General features: G+C 35.5%; 5 protein-coding genes and 1 non-coding gene across 6 annotated transcripts; 4 read left to right on the top strand and 2 right to left on the bottom strand.

The window, feature by feature from the left end:
* The first annotated feature begins 935 nt into the window (after nucleotides 1–935).
* LOC103488921 (stemmadenine O-acetyltransferase-like) lies at nucleotides 936–2,598 on the top strand. The gene is made up of 2 exons (XM_008447872.3): nucleotides 936–1,768; nucleotides 1,885–2,598. The coding sequence occupies exons 1-2, from the start codon at nucleotides 995–997 to the stop codon at nucleotides 2,431–2,433; spliced, it is 1,323 nt and encodes a 440-aa protein (XP_008446094.1). The 5' UTR covers nucleotides 936–994; the 3' UTR covers nucleotides 2,434–2,598.
* Nucleotides 2,599–4,045: 1,447 nt separating this feature from the next.
* On the top strand, nucleotides 4,046–7,816 carry LOC103488920 (uncharacterized). The gene is made up of 6 exons (XM_008447870.3): nucleotides 4,046–4,290; nucleotides 4,377–4,507; nucleotides 5,348–5,700; nucleotides 5,960–6,056; nucleotides 6,146–6,427; nucleotides 6,620–7,816. Exons 1-6 carry the CDS (start codon nucleotides 4,152–4,154, stop codon nucleotides 7,619–7,621), a joined length of 2,004 nt encoding a protein of 667 aa, XP_008446092.1. The 5' UTR covers nucleotides 4,046–4,151; the 3' UTR covers nucleotides 7,622–7,816.
* A 1,908-nt stretch (nucleotides 7,817–9,724) lies between these two features.
* On the top strand, nucleotides 9,725–13,546 carry LOC103488919 (F-box protein SKIP14). The gene is made up of 2 exons (XM_051091240.1): nucleotides 9,725–12,193; nucleotides 12,308–13,546. Exons 1-2 carry the CDS (start codon nucleotides 10,406–10,408, stop codon nucleotides 12,806–12,808), a joined length of 2,289 nt encoding a protein of 762 aa, XP_050947197.1. The 5' UTR covers nucleotides 9,725–10,405; the 3' UTR covers nucleotides 12,809–13,546.
* Nucleotides 13,547–14,478: 932 nt separating this feature from the next.
* LOC103488917 (uncharacterized) lies at nucleotides 14,479–14,815 on the bottom strand. The gene has a single exon (XM_008447867.3). The coding sequence runs from the start codon at nucleotides 14,813–14,815 to the stop codon at nucleotides 14,630–14,632; it is 186 nt and encodes a 61-aa protein (XP_008446089.1). The 3' UTR covers nucleotides 14,479–14,629.
* Nucleotides 14,479–17,050, bottom strand: LOC103488916 (mitotic spindle checkpoint protein MAD2). The gene is made up of 7 exons (XM_008447866.3): nucleotides 16,771–17,050; nucleotides 16,655–16,670; nucleotides 16,422–16,552; nucleotides 16,134–16,254; nucleotides 15,950–16,053; nucleotides 15,426–15,547; nucleotides 14,479–15,326 (listed from the first exon to the last, which is right to left on the bottom strand). The coding sequence occupies exons 1-7, from the start codon at nucleotides 16,841–16,843 to the stop codon at nucleotides 15,267–15,269; spliced, it is 627 nt and encodes a 208-aa protein (XP_008446088.1). The 5' UTR covers nucleotides 16,844–17,050; the 3' UTR covers nucleotides 14,479–15,266.
* Nucleotides 17,051–17,589: 539 nt separating this feature from the next.
* Nucleotides 17,590–17,670, top strand: TRNAL-AAG (transfer RNA leucine (anticodon AAG)). The gene has a single exon. It is a non-coding gene; the product is annotated as a tRNA-Leu (tRNA).
* The last annotated feature ends 1,318 nt before the right edge of the window (nucleotides 17,671–18,988 follow it).

Below are 18,988 nucleotides of genomic sequence, written 5' to 3' on the forward strand. Positions count from 1 at the left end.
ACGTATAGATATCAAAACAAAAAAGATTTATCTCTATAATTTAAGTTAAAATAGTTTCGATAAGCAACAAATCTGGTTTTCACTTAACCATGTCAAAAAGAAAGTAAATTTTTCTAAAATTTGAATAAAAAAAAGAAATTCAAATCTAAGATCTCATAAAGTGCCCCTTGAAAGATATTTTTGAAAAATCAAAACTTATTTTTAAGAAAATTAAAACAAAACTTAAATATTGACGGAGATTTTAAAAAATTAATATCTACTTAAATTATTTTTATAAAATAAAAAAGCTTTAGTTTATAATTCTTTTAATTTTTTAAATCCGAAATCTTTTTGTATAGTATTATCTAATTTATGATAAACATTATTGTCACATTTTCACCGAGGAATCGTATATTAAAAAACAACGTACTCCTTTTTAATTTCTTTTAGTAATATAATTTTTTCAACATAATGTAATTTAATATAATTAAACTAAATTGATAAGGGTGGAGTTTAAATTTGAATTTTAAATTATACTTTGGGGGCAAATATTTTTACAACTTAGTACAATAGTAGGTGAATGAGAAAGGACAACCCAATCCATACCCAACTTATTCAACAAACAATTAAATAAAGAAAAAAACATACCCAAAGTTGAATTACTCTTAAACAAAATGCTACATTAATACATATATAATTCAACTAAGTTTTCATTGGTTCTATAATTATTGTTTGTATTAAGAATCAATCATAGGAATAAGAAAGTTTATGTAATAGTAAATAGTAAATAGAAATATTTTTGTTTGCTTAACAAGTTAATTAACTTACAAACATTGTTAATATATATTATAATGATGACGTGTTGTCTTCTCTATTTGACTTCCACTCAATTTTATGTCCTCATTGTCCATAAATTTGAATCCAAAACAGAGCTTCGTTTTTCACCCCTTCCCCTCCCCTCCCCGGCGTCTATCTTCTTCGCGTTCTTCTTTCACTTTTCAAATTTCAATCAATAATGGCCGTCCAAATCGAAATCGTTTCTAAAGCAATAATCAAACCCTCTTCCCCAACGCCGGAGCATCTCCGCCGTTACAGTTTATCCTTCCTCGACCAAGTCACCGTCGATGTCTACAACCCAATGGTCTATTTCTACCCCGCTGGCGGCTCTGCCACCCCCGCAGAAATCTCCGACCACCTGAAAAAATCCCTCTCCCATGTCTTGACCCATTACTACCCTCTCGCTGGTAAAGTAAACTACGACGAGTTTTTCGTAGACTGCAACGACGACGGTGTCCCTTTCATTGAAACCAAAATCAACTGCCGAATGTCCGGTGTAATGAACACGCCGTTTCCTTCTGAATTAAACAAATTTCTTCCGTTCGAATTGGACCAGCTTGACGAAGTCTCAATGGGGGTTCAGTTGAATGTGTTCGAATGCGGCGGCGTTGCTGTTGGGATCTGTGTTTCTCATAAGATTAGCGATGCTCTGTCTTTGTTCATTGTGGTTAATGAGTGGGCGGCATATTGCCGGGGGGAGAAGGAGGTGGTGCGGGCTCATTTGTCCTCGGCGGAGCTATTTCCGCCGACGAAGACCGGGCTTTACAACACGAGGACGAGTATTTTTAGACAAAGAGTGGCGAGACGGTATGAAATTGATGGTGGGAATGTTGAAAGTATTAGAGCTAAATATGCAGAGTGCTCTGCCATGGAAAGCCAAAGGCGGCCTACGAGAGTTGAAGCCTTGTCTGCCTTCATCTATGGTCGTTTTATTGCCGCCATTAAAGCCGTAGTATGAGCTCACTCTACCTTACAAGTTTTAGATAATAAAACAACAACTTCAATGTCTTTGTGTCTCATAACAAGGATGAAATTAAAATTGATTAATTTCCCATTATATATTGATAGGTTTCTAGTTCAGAGTTGGAGAATGGAAGGTCCACGGAATTGGAGAAGAACATATTCCTAGTATGTCACTCTGTAAACATACGATCAAGGCTCGACCCGCCGGTTGTGGATTACGCATTTGGAAACTATTATCGAACCACGTTTGCAGTTCCCGCTGAGAATATTCTCAATGACACTTACTGTTACGATCTTGTGAAGCAGGCAAGGGATGAAATTGGGAAGATCGACAAAGAATATCTAAAAAGGCTTCAACAAGGTTCGAAATTTCTCGACTCCATGAAGAAGACGGCCGCACAATTCTCTACCGGTGAACTTATCTCTTGCTCCTTCACTAGCCTCTGTCGGATGCCTATTTATGATGCTGATTTTGGGTGGGGCAAACCCGCTTGGATCGGCTCCCCAGCATTGATGTTCAAGAATCTCTTTGTCTTCATTGACAAAAAAGATGGTGATGGAGTTGATATTTATGTTCATCTCAAGCAAGAGCACATGAATAAGTTTGAAATGGACGAAGAGTTCCTCAAGTATGCCAAGTTGCCTTCTAATTAATAATTTCATTGAGTATTAACTCTTGTATATTTGGGTGTTGTGTATGGATTTGAATTTGTAACTTTAATGTATTGGAATAATGTCATGTTATATGCTATTTTAATTCTTGATTTAGTTTGTCCATTGAAACAAAATTTAAAAACCCAATAAAAATATGATTCGATTTGTGGTTGAATCACTGTTTGACAACCATTAAAAAAGTTGTTGTTTGATAAATGTGTGTTGGATCAAAAGGTAAACATGCCTCATGAAAGAATTGAACGCAGACTGTTTGATAAAGATCTTGAAGCATAATCATCTATTTTTAAAAAAATTACAACAATTCTTGACAAGAGAGTGTATTTTTCTTTAATGTACTACAATGTCTTATTGAAAGAATACGCTTTCTCTCGTAAGATATAACCCAAAACCAATAGATATACATGTAGTCTATAAAAAAACATAGAAAATTATACCTTCAAATCTCATTATATTTTATATATAATTTTGTACGCCGTAGTATTTGTTGAGTATTGTGGTTTAAGCATTTATAGGCCGCTAAATTGACCTATCTTGTTAGACAATTTTTAGTAACATTTTTTAGTATGGTAGATGGAAAAAGGTTATTCTAAGAACACATTGTAAATTTTATAAGATTAGATTACTTGTTCTAGTTGTTCATTATCCTCCCAAAAAAAATTTATTTCAAGATAGGTTTCAAGACAGTTGGTTTAATGAAAACTCATAATCAGAAAAAAGGATATTCTTAGTATGTTGCTCTGTAAACATACACTCAAGATTTGATCCACTTGATATTGATTATGAATTCAAAAACTATTACCGAACTACATTTGCAGTTCCCTCGAAAAATATTCTTGACGATAAGTAATGTTATGATCTTGTAAAAGCAAGAGAGGGAAGAAATCGAGAAGATCGACAAATATTATCCCAAAAGGATTCAAGAAAGCTATAAATTCCTGGACTCCATAAAGAAGATAGCAACTCAATCCTTTACGAGTGAGCTCATCCTTTCCTCCTTTATCGGCCTCCGTCAAATGCCGATCTACGACATCAATATTGGGTGGAGAAAACCTTACTCGATTAGTTCCCCAACCTTGATCTTCAAGAACCTCTTTGTCTTCATTGACAGGAAAGATGGTGATGGAGTTGAGGTTTTTGTTCATCTTAAAGAAGATCACCATGAATTGATTAAGAGTTTTTGCCTTCTAATTAACCATTTCATTGTCAATTTTCTATTATTTTACTCTTTTTCCCCTTGTAATATTTCTTAAAATCAAAATTATAGGGATAATTGTAAATTTAGCAATTATATTTAAAATAATTAATTATATAGCAACATTTTAAAAAATTGCAAATATAGCAAAATCTGTCAAAATCTATCGATGATAGGGGTCTATGACTGATAGACTATGTAGCAAATATTGGTCTATCACTGATAAACCATAAGAGTATATCAACGATAGAAGTGTATCACTGATAGATTTTGCTATATTTACAATTTTTTTAAAATATTGCTACGTAATTAATAATTATTCTAAAAATTGCTAGATCGGCCCAAAAATATTTTGGGCTTCAAAGATGCGTCTAGAGACTAAGAGTTTGGGCCTCGTCTTGTCTAGATGCCCATTACGACTAGATGAAGCAACGCGATAGATCCATCCGTCTGTTTGGCGAGAGAGAAGCAAAAATCAGAGCTTTCGCTTCGGCGAAGAAGAAAAATGGCTCCGAAATCGAAAGACAAGCCGAAGGCATCACCATCTTCCCAGCCGCCTCCACCCATTGAAGATCAATTCACTTCTCTTAACAGACACATCCAGCGATCTGAATTCTCACAGGCCGTCAAAGTTGCAGATCAAAGTCAGTACTCTTCTTTTTCTCCAACATTTTTTTTATTCCATTTCTTTTTACTTCCTAAATTCTCATCTCTTTGAATTATCTCTCAGTTCTTTCGGTTGCTCCTGGCGACGAAGATGCCCTTCGATGCAAAATCGTAGCGTTGATCAAGGATGATAGAATCGATAATGCTCTTTCAGCTATTCAATCTTCTAAGACCGCTGATTTCAGCTTCTTCAAGGTAGATGGGGTTTTAGGAATTACGTTGGCTGTTTTTAAACATGGATGAATTGAGTATTTTGGGGGGAAATTATCGTTGGATTATGTTTTTGAGGAACTTGGATTTCTTAGCCCATTTTTAGTCACTTCTTAAAATTATTTCATGCCGCTGAAAACAACAGTCAAAAGAAAATGAAACTAATGAGTAATTAAATAAAATGCAACAGTGTATTTATGAATTTAAATTGGTCTAAGGATAGTAAATTTTGCTTTCATCTTGTTCTGTCTTTGATTTTATGGAGCTTGATGGTTTACAAATTGTAATGTTTTTGGGAATGTTGAGCCTTTAGTCTTAATTAACTTGAATGAAATTACGGTTAGGGTTACTAGCGAAGATATAGCTTGAGTGCCTGAGATTAATTTTTTCGTTCAATGTTGTCTTCTTGTTTCACTTTAGATAGGCTTTTCAACCTGGATTGATTGGCTTGCAGCTCTTAAAGTTCAGTGAAGAATAATAATGTTTAAGAATAAAAATGAATAGAATTTCCAGAATCCTTCTAGTAGACTATATTACCGTTGTTGGTTTGATGCACATGCAAATTTCAAATGAACTCGCTAGTAAATGGAGATGAAAAACTAATGTCTTTTGTTCAGTCTATTTCTGTTTTTGTCTATGTCTTTCCTTTCCAAAATTAAGGAGTTTCAACCATCAAATTCTAGAAAACACTCGATTACTCCTTTAGACCAAACAAAACTTGATTGATTATTTTTATCTTCTTTCTTTAGATTCATGTAGTTATGTAAGTGTGCCCTCACACAACTAACTCATTTTTCGTTGTTTACACTTCTTTTCAAAAATTAGGCATACTGCCTATACAGGCAAAATAAGTTAGATGAAGCTTTGAGTTCCTTAAGAGACCAAGAGAGAAACTCAATGACGATGCTATTGGAATCCCAGATCTTATATCGTTTAGGACAAATGGATGCTTGCGTGGACACTTATCAGAAGCTTGCAAAATCAAAGATTGATTCGTTAGAAATAAATTATGTTGCAGCTTTAACTGCAGCTGGGCGGGCCTCTGAAGTACAAGGAGCCATGGAGGCTCTTAGGGTGAAAGCTACTAGTAGCTTTGAGTTGGCATACAATACTGCATGTTCCTTGGTTGACGTGAACAAGTATACAGACGCGGAACAACTGTTGCTGTCAGCTCGAAGGTAATACGTTTATTAATATATAAGTTCACAGAAATAGTTGGTTTCTAGTTTTTTGGTGCTCGATGGTGGCATGACAGACAAGTGACGTATTTGAGTGTCAATTTACACATGTGTTTATCACTGCTATTGTTGCTTGTTATTAGAAATGTTTTTTAAGTGGTTGTCTTGTATCTTTGTTTTACTTGAAGTTCTCCATTTATCGTAAAAATTATTTTCTTTAAACTAACATTTTTGGTTATACTCTGCATGATTTTGTCAGAATTGGTCAAGAAACGCTCATGGAAGAGAATTTGCCTGATGAAGATATTGAGATTGAGCTAGCCCCAATAGCTGTCCAATTGGCATACTTGCAGCAGGTAACTTCACTGACAAAATGAATGCCTTTTTCTTTTCCTTGAGCACTTGAGGTATTCAGTGAAGTAATACCAATCTATCTATTAATCAGCTTCTTGGTCACACATCTGAAGCCTCTGAAGCTTACAAAGACATCATTAATCGAGATTTGGCAGATGAATCTTCGCTTGCAGTGGCGGTGAACAATCTCATTGCATTGAAAGGTCCAAAAGATATTTCCGATGGCCTTAGAAAACTCGATAAGCTAAAAGAGAAAGATGCACCAAACTTCCGACTTGCTCGTGGACTTGAACCAAAGATTTCTCAAAAACAAAGGGAAGCAATATATGCAAATCGTCTCCTTCTCCTTCTCCATGCTAATAAGATGGATCAGGTCTGTTTATATCCTGCATTTTCTTTAGAACTTCATAGTTCATACCTTTCTGCAATTTTATGGATGTATAATAGTTTGAAATGAAATATTAATTAGTGGGAATAGAACTTTCCTTGTGGCCGCATATTGATTATTCTTGTACATAAATTTTGTGGTTTGCATCTGCTTGAAAGACCCTTTTACATGTTCCAGGCTCGAGAAATGGTTGCAAATATGGCAGATATGTTTCCAAACAGTGTGACTCCTGTACTGCTTCAAGCGGCTGTATTAGTAAGAGAGAATAAAGCCGGGAAAGCGGAAGAAATTTTGGGTCAGTTTGCTGAAAATTTCCCAGACAAGTCGAAATTGGTTCTCCTAGCAAGGGCGCAGGTTGCTGCTGCTGCAGGCCATCCTCATATTGCATTTGAGTCCCTTTCTAAAATACAAGATATTCAACACATGCCTGCGACCGTTGCTACACTTGTGTCTCTCAAAGAACGCGCTGGCGATGTTGAGGGAGCTATTGCTGTGCTTGACTCTGCAGTCAAATGGTGGTCAAATGCTATGACTGAAGACAACAAGCTTGATGTTGTTTTGCAAGAAGCAGCTTCCTTCAAGCTGAAGCATGGCCGTGAAGAAGATGCAGCCAAATTATACGAAGAGCTTGTTAAAACTCATGGAAGTATAGAAGCATTGGCTGGATTGGTCAAGACAGTAGCTCGTGTGGATATTAAGAAGGCAGAAACTTACGAGAAGCAGTTGAAGCCATTACCGGGCTTGAAGGAGGTTGATGTGGAGAATCTGGAGAGGACTTCCGGAGCAAAACATGTTGAGAATGCTGCTGATCTTGGAGCATCTGATGCATACATGGTGGATAAAAACAAAACCAAATCAAAGAAAAAGAGAAAGAGAAAGCCAAGATATCCTAAAGGATTTGATCCTGCAAATCCTGGTCCTCCCCCAGATCCAGAAAGGTGGCTTCCCAGGAGAGAGAGATCAAGCTATAGACCAAAGCGAAAAGATAAGCGAGCTGCCCAGGTGAGAGGTTCTCAAGGTGCAGTGGTTAGAGAAAAACATGAAACTAATGTCTCTGGAGGCAGTTCCAACAATGCAAATTCAAAATCTAACCAAGCAACGAGCTCGAAAGGGACCAACCAAAACACTGAACAATCTAAGCCTTCATCAAAGTCTTCAAAAAAGAAGTCTAGGAATTAAATTAAGAAATCCAGGTCCAAATTTTGGGATTCTGTTTCCTTGGATAATCTGGTATTTGAACAATTTATGTTATATGTTAAAGTGAGCATTCTAAATACTTTGTCACCACATCAGCATCAGTTCTCTTTGAATTAAGATATTAACGATTTTTAACAGTGCAATTCAAAATTTTAATGAGATCACATCAATTCTGTAGTTTTTGAGTTAATGTCATCCTCATAATGTTGCTTGAATTGTTAGACAAGATTTCCATGGAAGTTTCACCTTGAATTACTTGAAGGAAGCTTCGTAGCTTGCATGTGGAGTAGATGCTTCTTCGTGCAATACAAGAAAGAAAAGGTCTGACTTGACTCCCAAGTTGTGACTGAGAAAGCTTTGAGATAATTATATATTAACTGATAATTACATTACCTTTTCTTTTCAGGGTACAAGTGACATAGTTGTCAAACCTTGTACCTCGAAGTTAATATTACAATTTTACACTTATTGATTTTTATGACGGCTAATGCTTTAGATAGTTTAGTCTATTTAAATTCATTTTCAGTTTTTAGCTGTGTTTTGATTCCTTTAATTTCAAGTGAGTGGAGTGAGTTGTTATTTGAACGAGACTGGCGTCTCCAACTATTTCAAATCTTCGTTTGTTACTATGTTTACTATTTTCAACTTAGACTACATACTATGTTAATTTAGAGAGAGTTTGATTTCAAAATTCTAAAGGGGTATCTTTGGCCTAAATATGATTCATTACTTTAATTAAACAAGAAAGGTAGGGATTTGACTAAATAATTAAAACTTGGGTTTGAATTGAAATTTGATGGGAAGAAATTGAAGGGAGATGAGAAAATGGGACCCTTTACCAACCTATTGGATTTGCTATGGAAAGCATTTAGCAAATACCAATGAAACTATGCCAATCTTATCCTCCAAGTTATCCCAACAGCATCTCTTCTAACTTCTCTCTCTATATTTATTAATAAATAACCAACTTTTCTTACCCAACCAAATTTGGTTTCTTTCAATTTACTTGATTTTCTTTTTTTGCTATTCTACACAACTACCCTTTTCATACATAATTTGCTACAATATGGTAATGCCAATAACTCCCCGTTTTACCATATATACACACACACACACTCGAGAATGCTATATGTGTAAGGAAGCTTAAAAGTCTACAATGTTATTCAATCTTCCAAACTTAAATAATGAAGTGTTAGGTAAAATAATAATAATAACAACAACAATCGAATTAGTTTAGCAAATACCAATACGAACCTAGCTCAACCGAATTAGCTTGGTCATGTCAACTAAATACAAGTAATAAGAATACAAAAATATAACTATGAATGTGTTTCCATCTCATTCCAATTTGAATACGCATATACGTACGATGTGACTAGTAAAAATAAAAATAAAAATATCATTTTTTTTAAATAAATACGTTTTTTTAATTTATAAAAAATTATAAAATTGATTTATATTTGAAAATTTTATTATAAAGATAGTTGCAAATATATCACTTAGATTTAAAATAATCAAATATATAGCAACATTTTAAAAAATATTTTTATATACTTAATTATTATTCTTAAAATTACTACCAACTATAATTATCCTTTTATCGTAAGATATATCTTTCTAAATATAGTTTATATAAATCTCGATATTTGGTTATATTTGTAAATATTTTGGTTTTATATTTGAAAATAATTAAAAAAAATTTATTGGTATTTATTTAAAAAGGAAAAAGAAGAAGTTTATTTATTTAATTTATCCAATTGAGGCGCGTGGGAGTGGAGAGAGAAAAAGTAGGGACAAGCGCGTGGTTGACGGCAGTTAGAATTTGAAACTGAACCTAAACGAGAGGAGAATGGCCCACAAGTTCCATGAAAGAAAAACCGGCCGTCAGATGAAAATCCAACGGTATAAAACGAACAAAGTATAAAGTGGGGATATTGAGGAGGAGGCGCCAATTAGGGCTCCGTCTCCCGCCACATTTAGGTTACCCTTAAACAGAATCCTTTCTTAGGTAACCGACACGTGTCCTTCTCACCGTTTTTTTCTTATTTTTCCAACTTCCTTATTATTTTTTTCCCCCTTTTTCTTCACCTTCTCCGTTTCACAAATCCCCTCCTCCCCCCTCCCTCTCTCTCTCTCTCTCTCTTAAAGCTCGAATCTGCATCTTCTCTCTTTCTCTGGTTGAATTCTCCCATTCGTCATTAAAGCTTGCCGCAGCTTATCAATTCATTTTACTGTTTTCCCAATTCTCAGTAAGCTACGTTTGTGGGGACATTCGATTCCGCCAGATTTTCCCTTTATTTCTTAGGGTTTCATCTTTCTCTCTCTGTTACTCTTATATCTTCTTCTTCCTCTCCTTCTTTCTTTTGTTTCTTCGCTTTTTGGATTTCCATTCTGGTGTTTTGTTCTTCTTGTTTTGTTTTTGTTGATCTGAACCCAAAAAAAATTGGAAAAAAATTGGAAAAAAATAAAATAAAAAAGATTGGATTGTCGTAGCTTGTGTCTGTTCTTCTTTCTGGGTATATTTGATTTGGGTACTTCCTTTTTAGTTCCCCTTTTGTTCTTTCACCTGTGATTCGATCTGGGTTTACCTTATAATTGCGAGAAAACTCCGTGAAATTTTGGTGTGCTGTGTTTTTGTTTGCTATCCGAAATTGAGAGTTCTTTTTTTCCTCTTCTTTTAGGTGGGATCTCCTCTATTAGTTCTATTTTTCTTTTGTACTTTTCCTTCTAGCAATAGGAAAATTATTGGATTAGGGTGTATATGTAATGGCTTTGAATTTTTCACATCGACCGATTTTCCCCCCTCATCTTACGGAGGAGAATTTGGTTTCTTCGATGAACATTTCGAGTGGTTTTGTTGTCGATGATGTTTCCGAGAGGAATTTTGATGTTTATGGGACGTCCTGGCTGATTAATCGGGAGCTCGTGGATTGCCTTAATTTTTTAGAGGATACCTGCGAAGGGGGTGGGTCTCGAGATCGTGTCCCGGGGGATGTTTTGGATCTCTTGCCTTCAGATCCCTTTGGTATGGATATAAGTACCACTGTGACAGCGATCACAGGCTGGCTTGATGATTTGAATGTTGACTATGGTAGTGGATATGGGAGAGATGAGAGAGTCCCAGTCGATGAGAATTATGAGCTTTTTGCTGGATTGAACTATATTTGGAACAATGCTTTTAGGTTCCAGTCGTTTCCCCTTGGAAATGGAGGAATTTTTCACGGTACTGGTGAGCTGGGGGGATTTGGTGCGTGGTCAGATGAGAGAAAAGCAGGTAGTGCATCCTGCCATTCTGATTCTGAATTACCATATCTTGTGGATACAATTCAGACTCTTGGTATTGAACCTGAAATTTCTGGAGATGGGTTCAGTTCGTGGTCTGATGGGATAAAAGCAGGTTCTTTATCCTGCCATTCGGATGCTGAATCAACATATCTTGTGGATACATTTCAGACTCTTGGCATTGAACCTGAAATTTCTGGAGATGGATTCAGTTCGTGGTCTGATGGGACAACAGGAGGCCATTCTGATCCTGAATCACATTATTTTGTGGATACATTCCAGACTCTTGGTATTGAACCAGAATCTGGTGATGGATTTAGTTCGTGGTCTGGCGGGATAAAGGCAGGTGGTTTATCCTGCCATACTGAACCTCAATCATCATATGCTGTGGATACAATTCAGACTTTTGGTATGGAACCTGAAATTTCTGGAGGTGGATTCAGTGCGTGGTCTGATGGAAGAAAAGCAGGTGCGGTATCCTTCCATACTGATCCTCGTTCATCATATGCTGTGGACACAATTCAGACTCTTGATATCGAACCTGCAATTTCTGGAGGGGGATTCAGTGTGTGGTCTGGTGGGATGGAAGCAGGTGGTCTGTCCTGCCTTGCTGAACCTGAATCACCCACATATGTTGTGGATACAATTCAGACTTTTGGTGTTGAACCTGAATTTTCTGGAGGGGGATTCAGTGTGTGGTCTGATGGGAGAAAGACAGGTGGTCTATCCTGCCATACTGATCCTCAATCATCTTATGTTATGGATTCAATTCATACTCATACTATTGAATCTGAATTTCCTGGAGGGGTCTTCGTTACATGGTCTGACGGTAGAAAATCTGGTGTCATATCCTATTTTCCTGTTCCAGAATCACCACCATATTTAGTGGGTACACGTCAGACTCTTGGTACTGAACCTGAAACTTCTGAGGTGCAACCTGTAGTTCTTCACGAGGGAGACTCTGTCCCGTTTGATGCAAGTGGACCTCCTCATGCAGCTCTTAGTTTTGTGCTTGGTTATCTTGGCACACGGGAACTTCTTGTTGTTGAATCAGTTTGCAAGTTCCTGCAGTCAACTGCAGAAGGGGATCCTTTCTTTTGGAAAAACATTAACATATGTGGAAAGCCGGATGTAAAAATTACAGACGATGTTCTATTGAGATTGACTAGCAAGGCTCAAGGTGGTCTGGAAAGTCTGAGCCTTGTAAACTGCGTAATGATAAGTGATGATGGTCTTAACAAGGTGCTTCTCAATAATCCTAAAGTTACGAAGGTAGGAATTACAGTTTTGCACCGTTACTGTACAAAAACTTCCTTTTTAATTTGCATGTTACATAAATATCAATTTCAAATTGTCGTTAGATTCTAATTGTACTTCTTTCTGTAGTTGTGTGTTCCAGGATGCACAAGACTCACAATTGGAGGTATTGTTGATAATTTGAAAGCCTTCAAATCAATAGGTGGACCAGGAATAAAACATTTAAGTGTAGCAGGAATATACGGAGTAACAGAAGTGCATTATAAAGAGTTGGAGAAGCTGTTAGTAGGTATTGAAAACTTAACTCACCTAGATACTTGCCAGCCTCGATTTTATCGAGGAGGTGAACCTCGTTTTCCATCAAGTGATGGTGGGCGTGCCATTGACATAGAAAGATGTCCAAAATGTATGAATATGAGGATCGTTTATGACTGCCCGGTGGTTGGCTGCAAGGGAATAAAAGGTGACACCGACCCTAACACCAACACACCGCGATGCAGGGCATGCACCATTTGTATACCTCGGTGCAACTGGTGTGGACGCTGCATCGATGAGACAGTACATGAGGAGACATTTTGTCTGGACTTGCGTTGCATTGATTGTGGGAAGGAGATATCCAAATGTGAATAAGAGGGACGAACGCCAACCGGGGTTTTTCCATCTGTACTGAATCAATTCTTGCAGCCTTTTTGCTTCTTGGTTAAATATTATATGTGCATTTAAGTTAAAATTTTCGGATTGGTTCTTGCCAGAAACCTATTTTAAACTGCCAATGATCGTAGGAGAGATTGGCATTATCAATCCAAATGTTGGATATTTTAGACTTTTGAATGAAGTCAAAGAAAAAAAGAAAAAGAAAAAAAGAAAAAGAAAAAAAAGAAAAAAGAAAAAAAAGAAAAAAGAAAAAAACTCCTAGCATCAGAATTGGTGCCATGGTTCTGGAAATAACTTTCTGCTTCTCAGATTTAGTCATCTTGACGTCGGCTCTCCGTTTTTCTTCCTCAAGCTCTACTGGGAACTTGCCTGTTGAAGACTATCATCATCCGTGCACACAATTCAGAACGTTCAACTGTTGATGAAGTCAGGAGAGAAGGTGTCTTTTTTCTATAGGATTTGGTCGTCTTTATTATTCATTACGTCCTGTTTCTTATCACTGTGGTGGTTTTTCAGTATGTCGAAGTTATGCTATTTGTGTCAGACAGTTCATGTTATGCTCTGTTCCTTCATTCTCTCTTTAATTTCTAAGAACTTGTTGGTCTTACGACTTAGATGTCGTATTTTTTACTTCTATTATGTTGTGGGGATCCTAATGTCATGTTGGTTGGATGTTTCAATAATGAACTAAATGAAGTCGAACATTCCTGTAAACTTCAATTTCTACAACTTCTTTGACATTCATCTTCTTTTATTTATTTTATCTGGAACGTAGGAAAATAATGATAATAATTTGAGTTATGCTCTAAGTTAAAGCATGATTCAAACCTTTTACATCTTGGTTGAGAATGTAAGCTTCCATTTTTCCTGTTTTCTTTTAATAATATTATTAAATAAACTCGCTTATTATGACTATAGCTCACTTTTACCTTAGCTGACATTACTATAAACCACGAGGTTTGGTTCAAATTTTCTTATCCTAATTGCCTCCTTTGAAAACTAGTGTTAAGTTTTAAAATTTGGTGTCTGTTCTGTCATTACAAATTGCGCAAATTGACTTTTTTTTTTTTTATGTTTTATTTTCTCAAATGCACTCTGGCATGGACTTGAAGTGAATAAGAGGCGGTGGTTAAAATAAAACAAATTTTGATACAAAATTGTTTGTGAATAGAACATCTATCATCTTTTTTCATTAGAGAAACAGAACTTTGTTGTCTTTGAGATGAAATCTAAGATCCGTTTTTTGGACAAATTTTATAAGCCATAGATTGGGAATAAGATATCGATTATCTTTTTGTTTGGAGAAACAAAACCTCCTTGTTTTTGGGGATGAAATCTAAGGAACTACTTCCTTTTCGGACATATTTTGGAAGTATGATACAAAATAGTATATGGATAAGAAAAAAATAGCATAATTCATTTTTTTATCCTCAACCCACCCACCCTCACAATTTGTTTGGAAGAAGAAGAAAACAATAGCATAATTCAGTGATGTAATATCGAATAAATCATTTTTGTCAGTCAGAGTGGTCCTTCTACTCAACTACCTTCGTCCATTTTCAAACATCTCATAACATTTGTCTATTATTATTATAGAATTCATTGGATGCTGAGTTTGGAAGAAGAAGAAGAAGAAAACAGAAGAATAATTCAGTAATGTAACAATAATTAATTATATCAGAATTCATTGGATGGTGAGGTTTAAGGAAACCAGAATAATTTTTATGCTCATTTCCTGGCTTCTGTCATTTCATTCATAAAGCTTAACCAACAATAAGAAAGTATTTTTTTTTTTTTTCAAGATTTGTCAGATTTCTTTCGCAAGTCTTTCATCCACTTGAAGCCCAAGATTGTCTTCCTAAATTTGCTCTTGTCTGAAGATCCATCTTTGTTCTTCTTCTTGTCATTATCCGATGAAGATGGTGGAGGGTCAGGGTTGTAGTCCCATTGATCTGCCCATGACAGACCACCGTCTAAGCCCATTCTTCTTCTTTTTCCCTTGTTTTTCTCTCGGCAGCTTCTCTTCGTTTTCACATCTAACTTTTGGAATTTTCAAATTAAATTTACCTGCAAAGTTTCTAATTTTGGATAAATTGTTATTTTTAGAGAACAGAATTCTTTGGTTCGACCGAAGAATTTGGACAAACTGAGTGGATTCAGAGACTTGGTCCACTCTTGTTCTTAAAACACAACAATGACAACCTTGTTCTTGTAGAAAACATGTTTTCTTTATAAAGAAACAATGACAACCTTCAACCATTTCATTTAGGTGGAATTCTAATTGAACACACAAAACAACATTGTTCGTTCCAGCGTTAGAGTACAATACAAAATGTGAATAAATGATTCACAATGCCACCTTGAAAGCAAGAGGTCAGGTTGGAGGATTTAGAAATCATCAACAAATTGAAGAAAATGGAGTTTGTTTTTGTGTTTACTCGTCGTCACCGTCATCATCATTCTTGTAAGAAACAAGAGTGTCCACTTTGTGAATCTGCAATACACACCATTTAAAGGTTTAATTATTTGCTTGCAGTGGATCAAGATAAGTTGAACGAATAAGTTAGATATTATTAAGTCCCCAATCTCTCACCTTTGTGTCAAAAGAATGCAGCTTCACCATTTGTGGATTAGCAATCAGTTTAGGGTCACTCTCCATCCAAGTAAATGGAACAGCAAGATCTTTATCAGTATATGCTAACACATCGAATACACCTGAGACAACAAAAACATCAAGAAAACTTGATTGAGTATGATTTGAACTTAAATCCCATAAGAAAGATACACCTATGCATAGCCATTCAAGCTATGTTCAAATCATCTATAAATAGTAACGATTTCACAGTGGAACTTATATGACATCCAACTGTTTCATAACGCAGCCTAAAAATATAAGGCTTCACATGTGAAACTAATCCCCAAAATAGCAAATGCAGCATCATGGTAATCCTACGGTTCATCATCTAGCGGGGCAAGTGATGATTGGAGCAAAACTTGCAGGATCTGCTTAATGATTTCATAATGGTAACTAGACATCCTATCGACTTGGAACATGGGTAAGCAACATCACATCATGTTACACCAATCCGTAAAATGAAAAATTTTGTCAACACTTACAGGGTTCATCTAGGCAGGGCAAGTAGGTGATGCTTGAAGCAATCTGCCTCATAATTGCTTGGATCTCCCTCATTATTTCTTTATCACTCTTTTCCCTCGATACACTGCAACAATGTCATCTGATCAAAAAAAAAATCAATAAATTTAGGAAAGGGGAAGAGGAGTTTTTCGTTGAATTTGTTACCCTTGTTCCACCACCTCCCCATCAGTTTCAATTCTAAAATTCCACCTCTCAAGGACCTCATTGTTGGATTTGCTCATTATAACCAGCACAACCCTTTGTAACTTCCCAGCTTCCAGCCATTCTAAAACCAATTTCACAATTCAAAAACTTACCAATAAGTACAGTTCTCAAGAAAGTATAAATCACACTACAATCTTATCTACTGCAAGAGAAAAAATTAAAAAAAAAAAATTACAATTCTGAACTGCTGGAAGTTACGAATCTTACATTCAGAGAAAGGGAACTAACCAGAAAGCTGAGCAGTTAGATTAGAAATGAAGCTCTTAACACCTTCATCCTGAGTAAGCAACATAGGAAGTCCATATTTCTTAACCCTAACAAAACTTTCCTCCGGATAAAGCCCACGATTGTAAAGGATGCTACACAGTTACAATCGACATCGCTTGTAAGTGACAAAATCCAAATTTACATGATCACAAAGACAAAAACAAGAATAAAGAAAGAACACCCAATATTCATACCTATTCGCAGCATACCCTAATTGGGGAATTTCAAGAAAACGAAAAGGAAAAAAAAATCAGCCAAGGTTATTCATCAATCATCAACCAAATTAAACAGAAAATTGCGATAAATATACCGAAGAACTCGCTGACAATTGCCGCAGAACCACGAAGAGTGATTATGTCTTTGGTTGCTGTTTTCGAAGCCATTTCAAATCTTCCCCAAAAGTTCTTGGGTTGAGCGGATTTAGGGCTTGTAATCGAAACAGGGGGAAACCAAAATTTGAAAGAAAAATTGGAGTAGCTGAATCAAGAAACCAAACGGACAAAGAGAAAAAGGAGAGGATGTGAGAAAATTTGACAACTTTGAGATGCAGAAAGTGATTAAAAGTAAAAGACGAAGGGTTCGTCTCCAAGAGAACATCGAGTGGAAATGCAACGGCTCTTTCCAACGGTAACATTCTTTTAAAATTTACGCCGTTATCTACCGTTAGCGCCGTAACGGTAGGATGTTGGGTTCCGGAACCGGCTCCGTTATATTCTCCAAATTGCCCTCATTATATAAAACTTTTTTTTATTATTATTTGTTTAATCCCTCCTTCTATATCACAAATGATTCCCATTTGTATATATTTAAATTTTGGGAATTTTAACCATTTTAACTCTAACAAGCAAAAATAAATCAATCTATATCCCCTTTGAAGTTTAAACACTAATTATGGAAAAATACTTTTAAAATAAAAATATCTAAATTTTTGTGTAAATATTGTAAGTTTTCTCGAAATGAAAAATTATATTTACAAAATTTGATATCTGTCATTAAGAATACTTGAAATTTTACTATATTTAAAAAAAATCTTTCAAATTTTAATTTCTAATCTCATAAGATGGGGAAGTAATATTAAAGTTTAGTAGATTATATATATTAATGTATGTAGCACCCTTGTCTCATAGGTGTTGAGATGGCCGAGTTGGTCTAAGGCGCCAGATTAAGGTTCTGGTCCGAAAGGGCGTGGGTTCAAATCCCACTCTCAACACATACTTTTATATCTTTTTATTGATCTGTAATCATTTTTTAAGTATAATGCAAATTGAGCTAAAAAGCCATTGTGGATATACAGGACAGGAAATGGAAAGTCTTTTGATTGTTGCAATTGAAAGAACATATATTGTTCAGAAACTAATCAGAGAGGAAACAAATTAATGAATGTACCGTTGTTACCGTGGCTCATCGGATACCGACAGTTATCGACCATGATTTGGTTTTGGTTCTTGACGATGAAAGGCAAGCCAACTTCTTTCATAGTCTTCAATTTTTTTTATTTTTTTTTTTTGTAGATATATATGATTCCTAGTTTGCATGGAGTTGAGCATATACTATAGAAGAGGACATTGATATATCCTTCCCTAATGCATCAGCTTGAACGTTGTAGGTAAGGTCACTGAGCACGATTCTCCATCTCCATTACTCGAGAACAGTTTTCTTCCACATTTTCAAAGTGTTGGTGGATGAATTCTTCTTGAGGAGATTCAATATACAACAGTCGATCGAGATCTATTTGTAGAGGAGGTAAAACATAATTTGTTGATAATGATGATGGACATTGCACACTGCTATGAACTGCAAAGGGTGAAGAATTCTGTCGAGTAAGAAACTTGAGACTCATCATCTCAAGCAAATAGCATATCCAAGAAAAAAAATACAGTTGATAAAGCTTTCGTCTAGCTAACAATAGGTTTTTAAGTGTAATTAGGTAGAAACTGAGGTGAGAACAAATATGGCTGTCACATTCTGAAGAACAAATAAATTAAAACAAACATTCATGCATATACTTTAGAACTTATGAAAGCCCTTAAATATTTCAACATGCGCAAACTATATATATCAGGAAAGTTTAGAGATAAATAATTCAGTTGATGGCCAAATTCTTGATATCATACGATACTCACTTTTGAGCTTCTTGAAGTGTTGAAATACTTCAAATATGTTATTTGGTGCTTAAAAAAAGGTCCGGATATAGAGTTGTGTTATTTACAATTTTGATCATAAGAGTTTAGAGAAGTACACAGTATACAAATCTCTAACTCGAATATATTTCTTTCTAACACATGATATCAATGAATTACATAAATTACTTTGTCAATTTATCTCCTATTACGTTATTTAAATCTTTCCATTATTGTTCAATCAAATTATATATCCAACCTAATAAGAATGGATCGGTTTATTGGGTAAAAGTAAAAAGTTAAAAGATGTTGTGGTGAAAAATGTTGACAATTTGAGAGAAGAGACATCAGCAATGTGCAGTTTTTGGTGACATAAGATAAAAATAGGAAATATGGCACTGAGTTTTT

Source organism: Cucumis melo, chromosome 10 (assembly GCF_025177605.1).
Source record: "Cucumis melo cultivar AY chromosome 10, USDA_Cmelo_AY_1.0, whole genome shotgun sequence".
Classification (NCBI taxonomy): domain Eukaryota; kingdom Viridiplantae; phylum Streptophyta; class Magnoliopsida; order Cucurbitales; family Cucurbitaceae; genus Cucumis; species Cucumis melo.

Excerpts from the sequence above, each read along its gene's own strand:
- LOC103488921 (XM_008447872.3), top strand. The coding sequence starts at position 995 with ATGGCCGTCCAAATCGAAATCGTTTCTAAAGCAATAATCAAACCCTCT. Across the intron at positions 1,769-1,884 it reads TTGCCGCCATTAAAGCCGTA|GTTTCTAGTTCAGAGTTGGA; the intron begins GTATGAGCTCAC and ends ATATATTGATAG.
- LOC103488920 (XM_008447870.3), top strand. The coding sequence starts at position 4,152 with ATGGCTCCGAAATCGAAAGACAAGCCGAAGGCATCACCATCTTCCCAG. Across the intron at positions 4,508-5,347 it reads CTGATTTCAGCTTCTTCAAG|GCATACTGCCTATACAGGCA; the intron begins GTAGATGGGGTT and ends TTCAAAAATTAG. Across the intron at positions 5,701-5,959 it reads CTGTTGCTGTCAGCTCGAAG|AATTGGTCAAGAAACGCTCA; the intron begins GTAATACGTTTA and ends TGATTTTGTCAG.
- LOC103488919 (XM_051091240.1), top strand. The coding sequence starts at position 10,406 with ATGGCTTTGAATTTTTCACATCGACCGATTTTCCCCCCTCATCTTACG. Across the intron at positions 12,194-12,307 it reads ATAATCCTAAAGTTACGAAG|TTGTGTGTTCCAGGATGCAC; the intron begins GTAGGAATTACA and ends TTCTTTCTGTAG.
- LOC103488917 (XM_008447867.3), bottom strand. The coding sequence starts at position 14,815 with ATGGGCTTAGACGGTGGTCTGTCATGGGCAGATCAATGGGACTACAAC.
- LOC103488916 (XM_008447866.3), bottom strand. The coding sequence starts at position 16,843 with ATGGCTTCGAAAACAGCAACCAAAGACATAATCACTCTTCGTGGTTCT. Across the intron at positions 16,255-16,421 it reads TCTAACTGCTCAGCTTTCTG|AATGGCTGGAAGCTGGGAAG; the intron begins GTTAGTTCCCTT and ends AATTGGTTTTAG. Across the intron at positions 15,548-15,949 it reads GCCCTGCCTAGATGAACCCT|GTGTATTCGATGTGTTAGCA; the intron begins GTAAGTGTTGAC and ends TTGTTGTCTCAG.